The sequence below is a fragment of the Cetorhinus maximus genome, chromosome 8, assembly GCF_964194155.1.
Source record: "Cetorhinus maximus chromosome 8, sCetMax3.hap1.1, whole genome shotgun sequence".
Taxonomy (NCBI): Eukaryota; Metazoa; Chordata; class Chondrichthyes; order Lamniformes; family Cetorhinidae; genus Cetorhinus; species Cetorhinus maximus.
In genome coordinates this window covers 14,097,951-14,111,805 of record NC_135886.1, presented here as the reverse complement: position 1 = coordinate 14,111,805, position 13,855 = coordinate 14,097,951, and the positions used below count along the sequence as shown (strand labels likewise).

Sequence of the window (13,855 nt, the reverse complement as noted above, 5' to 3'; positions counted from 1 at the left end):
TCTATCAAACTCCTTTATGATTTTGTACATTTCTGTTAAATTTCTGTGCACTCTAAGGGGAGAATTTTCTCCCCTTCAGGTGGGCGGTTTGGGAGCGGGCGTGGGCAGGCGCGTAGCCGCCAGTTTGTGTTGGCAGGCCAATTAAGGCCCGCCCAGCGTGATGCACACCCGGAAGCGCTTAGCACTACCTGTGTGGGCGGGGGGCAGAGGGAGAGTCGGGGCCTGCGCTCTTTCGCACACGTGCGTGAAAGAGCGCAGACACCTCCCTGAGGCACGGAGCTGCCTCAGGGAGATTACTTTGATTTTGAAAAGTTGCGTAAAAGAAGTTTTTTTAAAATTTCAGAAATGTCCTCTCATGTCACAGAGTCACATGAGCCGGGACATGTCAATGAATTTTAATAAAAATTTTTATTAAACTTGTAAACCCTTCGTGAAACCTCATCCCGCCTGTGGATGAGGTTCCATGAAAAATACAAAGGCCGCTTGGGCTCTTCGCCTGCCCGCCAACCCTAAGGTTGGACGGGCAGCCCAGACAAGTACCTCAATTAGTTTAATAATGGCTGTAATAGGCCTTTGACAGTTCGGCGGGCGCGCAGCTGTCTTCACTGCGCGCCCGCCGAAGTGAGGATTAGAACGACGTGCGGTGACATCGGGACGCACACCCAACGTCACCGCACGTCATTTTACGCATCGGTGAGCGGGGTCCGCCCCCTCACACCGACCAGAATATTCAGGCCTAAGGAAAACAATCCCAGTTTCTTCACATCCTCTACATAACTGAAATTCCTCATCCCTTGAACCATACTGTTAATCTCCCTGTAACCTCATTGCTTTAAGAACAACAATCCCTACTTCTCTCGTCTCTCCAAATAACTAGTTGAGTTCCTGTGCATCTAACAACAAAGTGTTGTTTCCCAATGCTACTTTCTAATGGTTTATATAGCAAATCAGAAGTCACTAAGGCAATAGTTTTAGTGTATCTGGTGCCATGGCCCAGTGTTACTGGGCATAGGGTGGTTGGTGGGCTTGGAACAGCCAGTGCCACTGGCCAGTGCAGAAGTCAGTGGCAACCCACTAGCAAACTTTGTTGAAAGTTGGTTAGAGACGCAAAAAATATATTTAAACTTGGGGCAGAATTTTATGTTCGGCATGCAGGGGCAGGCCCGACACACCGGAAAGTAAAATGACACGCGATGATGTCGGGCGTGCGCCCCGACATCATCACGCTGTCTCGTGATGTTTCATTTGACGGGCGCATGCCAGAGTTGGCTGTGCGCCCGCCAATAATTAATAGGCCTATTAAGGCCATTAAACAGGGAATTAACATGAATCTTATGCTGCCTGTCCAACCTTACAGTTGGTGGGGTAGGCGAAAGGGCCAAGTGGCCTTTACGTTTTTTTTGGAAACCTCATCTATGAGCGGGATGAGGTTTCCTAAAGCTATTACGAATGAAATAAAAGCTTACTTTGAAAAATAAAGACAGGTCCTATCTCATGTGACACAGTCACATGAGGGGACATGTTTCATTAAATTTCTCATGTCTTTTTATTTATTTTGTTATAAAGTGCTTCAATCTCCCTGAGGTAGCTCCATGCCTCAGGGAGATTGAAGAGCTCTTTCGCGCGCATGCACTCGAAAGAGCGCTGGACCTGACTCTCCCTCCTCCCCACACCCCTGCACAGGTCCATTCACGGCCCATGCAAGGTGGTCCTTAATTGGCTCGCCTGCATGAAATCACGTTGCGCAGCTGATCGCGGGCGGCAGTCGAATCCGCAACCACTCCCGCCGAATGGAAAACCCTGGCCTTGGGGCCTCCCTATAATGTGACTGAGTTGTCTGAAGTTTACCTCTGTTATACCCAGTATTCTGTCTCCACCTGCTACTCCTCTGATTTGATGGTTATTTCTTATTTTGAGTGGTCATTTCTTTTGTTAATTTCATTTTCTACCTGTTAAGTTTTTTTTTATTCATTCATGGGATGTGGGCATTGCTGGCTAGGCCAGCATTTATTGCCCATCCCTAATTGCCCTTGAGAAGGTGATTTCAGAGGGCATTTAAGAGTCAACCACATAGCTGAGGGTCTGGAGTCACATGTACACCAGACCAGGTAAGGGCAGCAAATTTCCTTCCCTAAAGGACATTAGTGAGCCAGATGGGTTTTTATAAAAATTGTTAGACTTTTTATTGGATTGAAATTCCACCATCTGCCATGATGGCATTTGAAATCGGTCCCCAGAGCATTATCCTAGGTCTCTGGATTACTAGTCCAGTGACAATACCACTACACCATTGCCTCCCCCATCCTTACAAACTGTGTTTGTTACTCTAGCACTCTTTTTTTTCTGTCTGAGAGTAGTGAGAATGTGGAACTTGCTACAACAGGGAATAGCATAGACACCATTGAAGCGGATGCTGGATAAGCACACGAGGTTGACAGGTGGAGACGGAGGGTTGTAGGAGACTTGCATAGAGCATAAATACCAGCACAGAGCGGTTTAGCTGAATGGCCTGGCATGTGCTGTAAATTCTATGTAATTCTTTCTCTGACTCTCTCACTCATTCACTCTGTCTCCCATTTATTTTCTCAGTCATTTCCTCTCTCTCATTCACCTCTGTCTCTCTTTCTCTCCCTCTGCCGTTCTCACTTTCTCTCTTCCTCACTGGCTCTTTTTCAGGATACCTTATTGCTTTTGGAAAGGTCACAAGTACACATGTATAGAGGCTGACAAGGTATGAGTGAGTGATCGTTGCTAGATTTCAAAGGCCGAAGGTGAAAAACAGAAACCGATGAAAGACAGGCAAAGCCAAGTGTAAGAGGAGGAAAAGCAGGCAAGGAAATAAAGGCCCAGAATCAAGCTTGATCATGCATGTACAATCTGGTCCAACTGTAAGGCAAAGAAATGGATAATGATGGCAAGGGGAAGGAATAGAGTTTACAAACAAAGACGATAATGAGCCCCAGGCTCCCAAAGGAAGATAGGCCATGAGAAAAGAAATGGCTGTTGGACTCAAATGTAGAACATCATACAGGGAAATGTATTAGTAACTTGTTATTTATAGGGCTGTAAATATTCACTAGGCCAGAAATAAAAATACCATTTTGAACCACTTTGAAGAAATGATCTGAGCTGTGCGATTGCTCGAAACAGTAATCAACTGATATAGTGAAAACTTTGTAGATCTACAGGTTGTTTATTTCAACCAATTAGAGAAGTCTGATACTTGATTCTAATTTCTGCTACAAATATTGATGTGATTGCCCAGCAAGGCTGGTATTTATTGCCCCTTGAGAATCGTTGATTTGATAGAACTGAGTGTCTTGCTAGGCTAATTTAGAGGGCATTTAGGAGTCAACCACATTGGTATGGGACTGGAGTCACATTTGGACTGGAAGAATGTGCTTCCCTAAAGGAACCAGTTGGGTTTTTCTAACGGCTTCATGACCACTTTTTCTGATACCAGATAGATTTTAAAATATAATCAAATTGCTGATACGCCCAGGTAGGATTTGAAGCAATTTTCTACAGATCAGTAGCCCAGCCTTCTGTGTGACACCCTACATGCAAGGCTTAAAACTTCCACAGATGTTCATTGTTTAATATGTTCTTCATGTTACATTTGGAATATTAAAATGCAAAAGATGTAGGTGGAAATAAAACTGCTGCGATGTGAGATATGGGGAAACATAGGACGTAACATAGAAGCAGGAGGAGGTCATTCAGCCTGCCAACTCTGTTCTGCCATTCAAATAAATAATAGCTGACCTGTACCTTAATTCCATTTACCCACCTTCGCTCTGTAAGCCTTAATACCTTTTACCCAGGATAATCTGTCAAACTCAATCTTGAAAATTTCAGTTGACCTTCCCATCCCTGGTCCGAACAGTTTTTTGGGGAGAGTTCCAGATTTCCACTACCCTTTGTGTTAGGGAGTGCTTCCAGACAACACCCCTGAATGAAAGGTCATCGACCTGAAATGTTAACTCTGTTTCTCTCTCCACAGATGCTGCCTGACCTGCTTACTATTTCCAGCATTCTTTGTTTTTATTTCAGATTTCCAGCATCTGCAGAATTTTGCTTTGGCATCGCCCCTGAATGGCCTGGCTCGAATTTGAAGGTTATTTCCACTTATTCTGGATTGCACTACGTGAGGAAATAGTTTTTCTCTATCGGACCTATCAAATCCTTTAATCATTTTAAACATCTCAATTAGATCATCCCTTAATCTTCTAACCTCAATGGATACAACCCTAATCTGTGCAACCTGTCCTCTTAACTTAACCCTTTTAATCCCCATATGATTGTGGTGAATCTGCACTGCATCCTCTCTAAAATCCATATATCCTCCCTGAGGTGAGGTAACCAATGGTCCAGATGGGGGTCTAAGCAGCACTTTATACAACTGCAACATAACTGCCACACCTTGATGACCTAGTCTCCTTGAGATAAAGGCTAACATTCCAGTAGCCTATTAAATTATTTTTTTTGTACCTACTATCTGCATTGCCTGAGCTTCTGTGATGTTGCACCGGTAGAATCATTGTCAGGTGTAGTAATCAGATGAAGTGATGTTCAAGGATGGACATAATTGGACCAGGACACATAGTCATAATTCAGCCCCCATTTTAAGGTCATACATTCTACCCTTATTTTCACATCCCCATTGTAAATTCCAATGTCCACACTGATAATTTTAATTGCCTTTGTAAACTTGTCACAATGTAATTACAATCTCCGGCAAGTGGTGATGCTGCAGCAATTGTGGGAAGGAGAGGGGCATAATTGTAGTTTGAGTTTACATAGGAATTTCTAAAGTTGATACAAAGTGTGCACGGATTTAGATTTCTTAATTTTTTGGCCTTTATTCAACCTGTGCTTGAGTTAAACTCTTATTTTCTAGTAAGCAATCATTGTGTCCTAGCCATATTTATCCCTCAGCTAAGGTCACAAAAGCAGATTATCCAGTCATTAGTATATTGCAGTTTGTCGGAGCTTGCTGTGCGCAAATTGGCTGCTGCATTTCCTACATTCCAACATTGACCATGCTTCAATAATTACTTTTTTTTTAATTCATTCACAGGATGTAGGCATCACTGGCAAGTCCATCATTTATAACCCATTACTAATTGATCTTTACTGAGTGATATCACCAGACCATTTCAGAGAGCACTTAAAAGTCAAGCACATCTTATGTCCAGGGTTACATATAGGGCAGACCAGGTGAGAACAGAAGACTTCCTTCCTTAAGGGACATTAGTGAACCATTATAACATTCTGGTAGATACGTGGGTTACAATTACTGACATTAGCTTTTTAATTCCAGATTTATTCAATTAATTGAATTTAACACAGACCCAAGGTAGGATTTGAACCCGTGTCTCCAGATCAATAGTCCAGGCCTCTGGATTAATTGTCCACTTTGCTACTGTTCCTTATAATTAATAATTAATTGCACATGGGGTGTCCTGAGATTGTGAAAGGGAGTGTTTGATGTGGACAGTGTAGAGGAAGCTTTACTCTGTATCTAACCCCTTTCTTCTTATTGCTTATCACTCAATCATCATCAGGTCATTACTACAGATGACTTCAAGGCACAGCGTTAAATATAGTGTACAGCTCCTTTTACACTGTCCCCATCAAACACTCCCAGGGTAGGTACAGCACAAGGTTAGATACATAGTTAGGCTTGCTCTGCACTGTCCCGTCAAACACTCCCAGGGTAGGTACAGCACAAGGTTAGATACATAGTTAGGCTTGCTCTGCACTGTCCCATCAAACACTCCCAGGGCAGGTACAGCACGGGGTTAGATACAGAATAGAGCTCCCTCTGCACTGTCCCCATCAAACACTCCCAGGGCAGGTACATCATGCGTCAAATGCAGAATCTCAAAAGCTTGTCCCTTAATTTAAAATTTTCCAAAGGTTTCTAATTTACTGTCAGATTTGGTCAACTTAGTTCCTTGGCCCCAAACTAACAGGAAGTAGGAAGTATACTGAAACTGCTGAGCAGTATTATGTTGTGATAATTTTATTTTTGACATAGCTGTCACTGGTTCCAGAGCCTGATAAACTCAGAGTCTGTAAGGCTGATATTGAATTAGTAGTTGTTTATAGCTGCCTGTACTGTTACAGCAATCAGTCATTCCCTTTTCCTCCCTTCAGCAAAATAACACACCCACTCTGAAGGATGACTAAAGCCAGATTGGATCTGCGTGTGTGAGCCATGTCATGACGAATGCCTTTGCTACTTGCCGAATAAAACACGTTTTTGTGCCTCCCGCCCAAGTATTTTGAGAGCCACTTATGCCTTGTCTTTTAGTGAACCACATGCCAAAAATGTGAAAGGGAAGTGTGTCAGCTTGCCTCAGTTAGTACGACTTTCACTTCTGATCAGACAGTGAAGGTTCCAGACCCCACTTGGAAACTTGAGCACATAATTTTGGTCAAGCGTGCCAATGCAGGACTGAGGGACCGCTATACTGTCAGAAGTGTCATCCTTCAGAGAAGATGTTAAATCAGGTAGATTTTAAGGAAACTCTGTGAAATGTTTGCAGAAGAACAGCAGAAGAGTCCTGTGCCCAGCAAGGGGACCAACCCTATGTAAGAGAGTCAATGAGCAGCCGTAGATTTTACCCGTGAAAAATGGGAGGCCAGGTGTTGCAAAATCATGTATACAACTCATAACCCCCATTGATACCCTGTGATGCCCAGTGCTCCCCTTAACCTGTAAATGTGTGAGGACCCTAAAACAAGCATCGTTCTGCAAATCAGACTCCTATGTGGATTCACTCCCCTGGAGAGAAACCTCACCCACGGGTCGCACTCATTTAGCAAATCAGGCCAATGGTTACATCTCAGAAAATTCAGCTTCCACTCAACACCTCTTTCTCATTCTGTCCAAAGAAGTCATTTCCAAATATTTTTCTCCCTACACCGAAAGACCTGCCCTCAATTCTCTGAATGTGAAAACCAGCATTTTTACTAACTCACTGTTGTAGAGGCTCTCAGACAACCCTTACTTTCTTCCTGGGTATGGTAGAGTAGTATTGATGTTACTGGGCTAGTAGTTTGGTCGAAGATGAGTCCAAATTCTGCCATGGCAATTTGAGGATTTCAAAATGGCTGATATCAGTAAGAGTGAGCGTGAAGCTGTCAAAAGGTCACTAAAAACCCAATTGGTTCATTAGTGTCTGTCAGGGAAAGAAAACTGTTGCCCTTACCTGGTCTGGTCTATATGAGTCCTGCAATAATTTTCTTAACTGCCCTCTGAAGTAGCAAAGCCCTTTAGATGTAACAAACTTCTTGTGGTTCAAGAAGACAGTGCACCACCTGCTTCTCAGGGCAGTTAGGGCCAAGTAGTAAATAGTAGCTTGCCAGCAATGCCCAGACTCTGAGAGAAAGTGTAATACTAATCCAATTAATGGTAGGAGAGTGGGAGATTTGCTCCATGCACCATGAAATTGTAATCTCATTTCTAAATACATTTTCAGTCTTGATCATCTGGTGGGAGTAAAGGACAATGTTCAGATTTTACCAACACAAAGCTGCACAATGAAGACAAACCAGTTCTTTTTGATCAAAGTTACAATGATGCTAATTAAATTCAAAAAAAACAAACTCTTTTGATCCTTTGATAAAAGACACACACTGCTGCAGTTGGAACTAACCTTTCATAATTTTATAATTTAGGCCTCTTTGTTCTTAGATGAGTTTTTGGAGCTAGAAGGTTAGAAGTCAAGGCCCACAATGCAATGCACAATGTTGCACAAGGTTGAAGAAAGCAGAGATTCTCATTGATCATGTAACTTTTTTGGGTTCAGTTTTTTTGAGTCATTTCCCTTCTGTTTTTTTACCCATCCCTAGTTGCCCTTGAGAAGGTGGTGGTGAGCTGCCTTCTTGAGCCGCTGCAGCCCATGTGGTTTAGGTACACCCACAGTGCTGTTAAGGAGGGAGTTCCAGAATTTTGACCCAGTGACAGTGAAGGAATGGAAATATATTCCCAAGTCAGGATAGTGAGTGACTTAGAGAGGAACTTCCGGATGGTGGTGTTCCCATGCGTCTGTTGACTTTGTTTTTCTAGATGGTAGAGGCTGCAGGTATGAGAGGTCCTGTTGACAATAGTACATACTACAGTCACATAGCACCCGTGGTATTCCATCACACTCCTGACTTATACCTTGTAGGTGATGAAAAGGCTTTGAAGAGTCGGGAAGTGAGTCACTCTACCCTACCCTATCTCTCTACCAGAGCAACGCTCGGTTTACAAGCGGACACTCCAGGTAGGGCAGGAACATAAAAACATAAGAAATGGAGCAGGAGTAGACCATTTGGTCTTTTGGGCTTGCTCCAACATCCAATGGATGCAGCACCCAAATTTCCATAATGCACACCTAGCAAAGCAAACTAAGTTCCCTAACAAAAGAATGCATTTGTAAAATTGGACCTAATAATTGTATATTAAAATCAGAATCAGCATCCTCATCTGTATGGACTTAATTCTTTTCACTATTTTTTTTCTATACAGGTTTTCATGCTGCTGAATAAATGGAAATGGATGGTGTGAACTCAATGTTTTCATGGTAATATAGGAAGGAAAGCTAAAGAGTTGAACTGGAGGAGGCATGTCAAGTCTTGACTAGCTATTCTTATTGGATAATGAAAACTAGTACAAACCACAAATTGGAGGCAAAGAATCCACCAGAAACTATTTCACCTGAATTGTACCAACTATCCAATTGGTTGATGTTGATGACCAATCAGGGTTTGCATGGTTAGAAAAGAAAGAGTCTGCCAACCGCTGAGAAAGTTCCTATCCCAAAAGAGGATGGGTGATGGACTAGGAAGAAAGGATTTAGGATCTTCATCCTTACTTCTCCCTACATACCCATGGCTGCTCCAGCTTCTGCGGAATGGGCGTGGAATACTTCCACTCCAGGAAGACAGCACAGAGTCTCTCCTACTTCACTGCTCTTCAATCAAAGCCTAGTGTCCAAGGACCGAGATCTCGTTTCCCAATCGATAGGTCTCTTCTTCATGCTGTTGGTTGACCTAGTCGGGATCATCGGAAACACTGCAGTGATGTTTGTAATTATCAGGACCCCATTGTTCAAAAAATTTGTTTTTGTTTTCCATTTGTGTCTAGTGGACCTGACAGCTGTCTTAATCCTCATGCCCTTAGGAATGGTCTCCAGCTCCGCTCTTTTTGACAACATAATTTTTGGCGACACCTTGTGCCGGATATACCTCTTCCTAAGCATGTTATTTATAAGTGCCTCCATACTGTCCATACTGGCCATTAATGTTGAGCGATACTATTACATTGTACATCCCATGAGATATGAGGTAAGGATGACACTGAAGCTGGTAGTGTCGGTCATTATCTGCATATGGATTAAAGCCATCTTAATGTCAATAATGTCAGTCTTGGGTTGGAATTCCCAAGCACGTGTGAACAATCAGTGTTCCTGGCAATGGGGTGGAGAGACATACAAAAAGGTTTTCATCATTTTCTTTGGCCTATTTTATTTTTTGTTCCCGGTCTTAATTATCCTGATAGTTTACTGCAACATGTTCAAGGTGGCCAGGGTAGCAGCAATGCAACATGGACCCTTGCCCACCTGGATGGACACACCCAGGCAGAGGTCAGAATCGCTAAGCAGTAGGTCCACCATGGTCACCAGTTCTGGAGCGCCAAGGGCATCCCCACAACGGACATTTGGCGGAGGGAAGGCAGCCATCATCCTCATCCTGGTTGGGGGCCAGTTTATATTCTGTTGGCTGCCATTTTTTGCTTTTCACTTGCATTCCGCTTCGAGCCAGAGCTCAACCCCTCTGGGCCTCTGGGAAACAATTGTCACTTGGATCGGATACACATCCTTCAGCATCAACCCCTTCTTTTATGGGTGCCTCAATCGACAGATCAGAGGGGAGCTAAGCAAGTACCTCAACTGTCTCTTCAAACAGACTCTGGAAGAGGACCTCCGGCTGCCCAGTCGAGAAGGATCCATTGAGGAAAACTTCATGCAGTTTTTGCAGAGGACTGGCTGCAACACAGAAACCAGATCTAGCTATGATGCTTCCAGTCCAAAGTTAGACCAGTCAGCACTGGGTTTCAGGATACCTGGTCAGATTGCGGAAGAAACATCGGAATTTCTTGAACAACACATACCCACTGACTTTACAATGTCCAACAGCTGTATTAGAATGAGCAGGTCACCGAAACATGATGCTTAATATACACCCGTAAAATGAACCAGCTAGTTTGGTCTCCATTGTTTAAAGTTTAATGTTAAATTTCTTATTATTGTTCCCAGAAAAAAGGTTAACCCTAACGGATAAGATGCTATGTATTTGACTGGATCAGCTTTTGTATTGTTTATCTTAATTGATTCCAATATCAAGTTTCTTTTTAACTCCTGAAGTAGCCAACAGAAAGAAATAACACATACTGGTGTGTTTTTGGAAATAAGCCGAATATTCATTCTACAAATCATGTAAAAAGATGTCGGCTAACCTTCCTCGCTGTTTGTGGGTTTTAAATGGATTTTGTTTCTATTTGTCTCCTAACATTGTGCCTGCTTCCTCCGTGAGGAGTGTGGGACAGTTTTAGACTCGCACTCATTGGAGAGTGGGTTTGATGAGTCTAAGAACAATAACTTGCATTTATATAGCGCCTTTAACATAATAGAAAATTCACAGGCGCTTCACAGGAGCATTACCAGACAAAATTTCACACTGAACCACATAAAGAGATATTAGGACAGGGGAAAGAAAGCTTGTCCAAAGAGGTAGGTATTAGGAAATGTCTTTAAGGTGGAGAGGTTTGGGGAGGAAATTCCGGAGTTTAGGCCCTAAGCAGCTGAAAACACGGTGGTCAGAAGTGAAGCGATGAAATTCATGGATGTACAAGAGGTCAGAGTTGGTGAAATGCAGAGATCTCAGAGGATTATAGGTCTGGAGGAGTTTACAAAGATAAGAAGGGACAAAGCCATAGAACGAGTTGAAAACAAGGATCAGAATTTTAAAATTGCGGCATTACTGGACCGAAAGTTGATGTAAGTCAGCAAGCACGCTGGGTAATGAGTCTACAGGAGTCGATGCGTGTTGGGACGCGGGCAGCAGGGTTTTGGATGGGCTCAGGCTTCGGAAGGGTGGAAGACTGAAGGTCGAAATGAATGCTCCTTGATCATTCTGTACTTCCCTAAATAATCCAAGCTGTAGCCATTATTCTTTTCCAGCCATTGTGTCTGTGATCACATTGAAAAGTTATTTTCTTGGGTAGCACCCCTTCCACCACTTCTTCCTGCTTCTCTTGGAATGCACTCTTAATGAAAAGCCAGGGTGAATGGTTGAGGCCCACAGTGCAGAGCAGCAAGGGGGGGTTTAAAAAGAGGAGGAGAAAAGCATGGATAAATCAAAAAGCAAAGGGTTCAGTGGGCCCAAGCTTTGGGTTTTAAGAGTCTGTCACTTGCTTGTAGAGGGAAGCAATGAGTGAGTGAACTGAAGGATTCCACAGATCTCAGAGTCCAAGATAAGAAAAGGTCAGAACAGGACATCGAGTGATGAGTCTCGATGGACATTGTGATGCTTCCTACAACGTGGCCAAGATCTCACCCAGTGTGGGGGAAAAAAAAGTTCAAAAAGGTGGACTCAGTTCTTCAGCTTCAACATCTACCCTGAGGTTTTGAAATTCACCCTGCTGAGTTAATGTGGTCCAGGGGGACCTATTGCTACATTTGACACGTGTTTTAAGGTTTTATCTATTTGTTTAGAGTATCGTTCTGGGAGAGAAATTGTGGATTTTTTCCTGAAATATCTTACACCAGTGATTCAATAATCTGGTATTTTGTCCCTAATATTTAAAAACAACTTAATGAAAATCAACTCCTTTCCCCAAAATTATGATGACAGAAATGGACCATTTAACAGTTGCCTTATTGGAAGTATTTTTGTATCTTCTGATAGTGTTATGTCATATGACACCAACACATGACCTTACCCAACATAGAAACCTCACAACAAGGAGAGAAAATAAAAGATCCCCCCATCCACCCCCAGTTGCATACACTCTGACTGGTGTGGTTCAAACCATACAGACCAGGGAACGGTTGCTGGGATAGTTGATCTCAGAGCTACAGGATTAAAATAGCTCTAATTTCCTTCTGTGGCTTTGGGATAGAGGTGAAAAATCAACCATGGATTTTACCCCTAAGCAGCATTTAGTCATTCCGTCCCCTACCCCTCTTCCTGGCAAGTGTCCACTTGTGGATGTCAAGTGACAACAAGTTGGGGATTGACTGTGATGCCACCCATAGACAATCAGCTTGCCAACAGTCACTGCCTAGACTTATAAAGCATGATTGACCAATTGGAACACAAGAACAGGGGGAGGCGGTTCAGTCCCTCAAACCTGTTCTGCCGTTCAATTATATCCATCTGCTCACCTTGGTTCTGTAATCCTTAATACCCTTGTCCAACAAAAATCTCAATTAACCTTGAAAGTTTTACATGTGATTAGATAGGATATATGGCACAGAAAGAGCCCAATCAGTCCATGCCAGTAATGTCCATTTTAATTGACGCCCCAGCCTTACCAGCTTTTAGGGGAAGAGAGTGGATTTCCACTCTCTGCGCGAAGAAGTGCTCTCTCACATCACCCTTGAATTTAATAATAGTATTTTATTCAAGAAACACAATCACAGCCCAAAGGCTGAATTGCAGTGTAACATTACATCAAAGAATTCTTAAATAGACTATCAGGTTAAAAACATGGAAACACATGACAAACATGTAATAACAAAATAGACAAACAAATTCAGCAGGTAATATTAAAAGAAAAACATTGAATTATAATTATATTAAAATTACAAACCAATATACCATTCCCACATTACAGGTACTGAAGCACAGATATATTTCATCATTTAAGTGCTTCATTGAGGACCTGAACCATGAAAGGAATGGGGCCACACTGGTACCTTTCCATCCTACAAATTTTGAGGATGAATTTTAGCTGAACCTCTGAGTTGTATGGGTGTGCTGGAGGTAACCAGTTCTGAAATTGGGTAGACTGCATAAGGGATTTTCCAAACTTAGCATAAAAATTAACTCTTGTTTGCGGAGTTTCAAGCTTTGTGACATGAAGGGTGTTGTCGAAAGACTGGTACTGAGGAGTTAAAATCAATCTTGCACTTCTGTATGCTTTCGATCTGGGTGGTTTGTGTGTGAGGCCAGGGTGCCACACAGGCAGAGCGTATTTGACCAAAGGATGGATGTAGCCAGTGGTCTGGTTCCAATTTTAATGTTCTGTCCCCTTCAACTCTTTCGATCATCTTAATCTTCCATTGATCGCTCAACCTCAACAGGTTTTTTGGGAGAAAGTTCCAGATTTCCACTATGCTTTGAGTGCAACAACAACTGGATTCTAAATGCATGGGAACCAATAATTCAGGACAGCATAGTGTATGTTTTTTGATGAAGAGTTCCCTTATCCTCAGCCTCTCATATGTATCCCTGTAGAAGCTAGCCCCAGCCAGTGACAGTAAGAGCACAATAATTTATACCATGCCCTGGACTGGGGGTAGTGAAATCAAACAGGGGTCAATCCTCATGATCGCTGCCCAGTGACCCTGTGTGAATGCTGGGTGAGGACAGCGTTGCGTTCAGCTGGATTGCTACAGCAGTTGAATAGCCTGCCAAACACTTGGAAAGTGAAACTTATCTTTGCCAGTGTCGCCCAAGGGTTTCGCTGGTAAGCCTGGCATTTTTGCCCATCCTGCGTTTCCCTGAGAAAATGGTGGGTCTTCTCCTTGAACTGCTGCATCATTTGAAATTGGAGGTGGTATAATGCAGGCTG

At 42.9% G+C, this 13,855-nt stretch overlaps 1 protein-coding gene across 1 annotated transcript; it reads left to right on the top strand.

Moving 5' to 3' along the window:
- The first annotated feature begins 8,886 nt into the window (after positions 1-8,886).
- On the top strand, positions 8,887-10,233 carry LOC144684064 (G-protein coupled receptor 61-like). Its single transcript, XM_078547779.1, has one exon. It carries the CDS (start codon positions 8,887-8,889, stop codon positions 10,231-10,233), a length of 1,347 nt encoding a protein of 448 aa, XP_078403905.1.
- Positions 10,234-13,855: the final 3,622 nt, after the last annotated feature.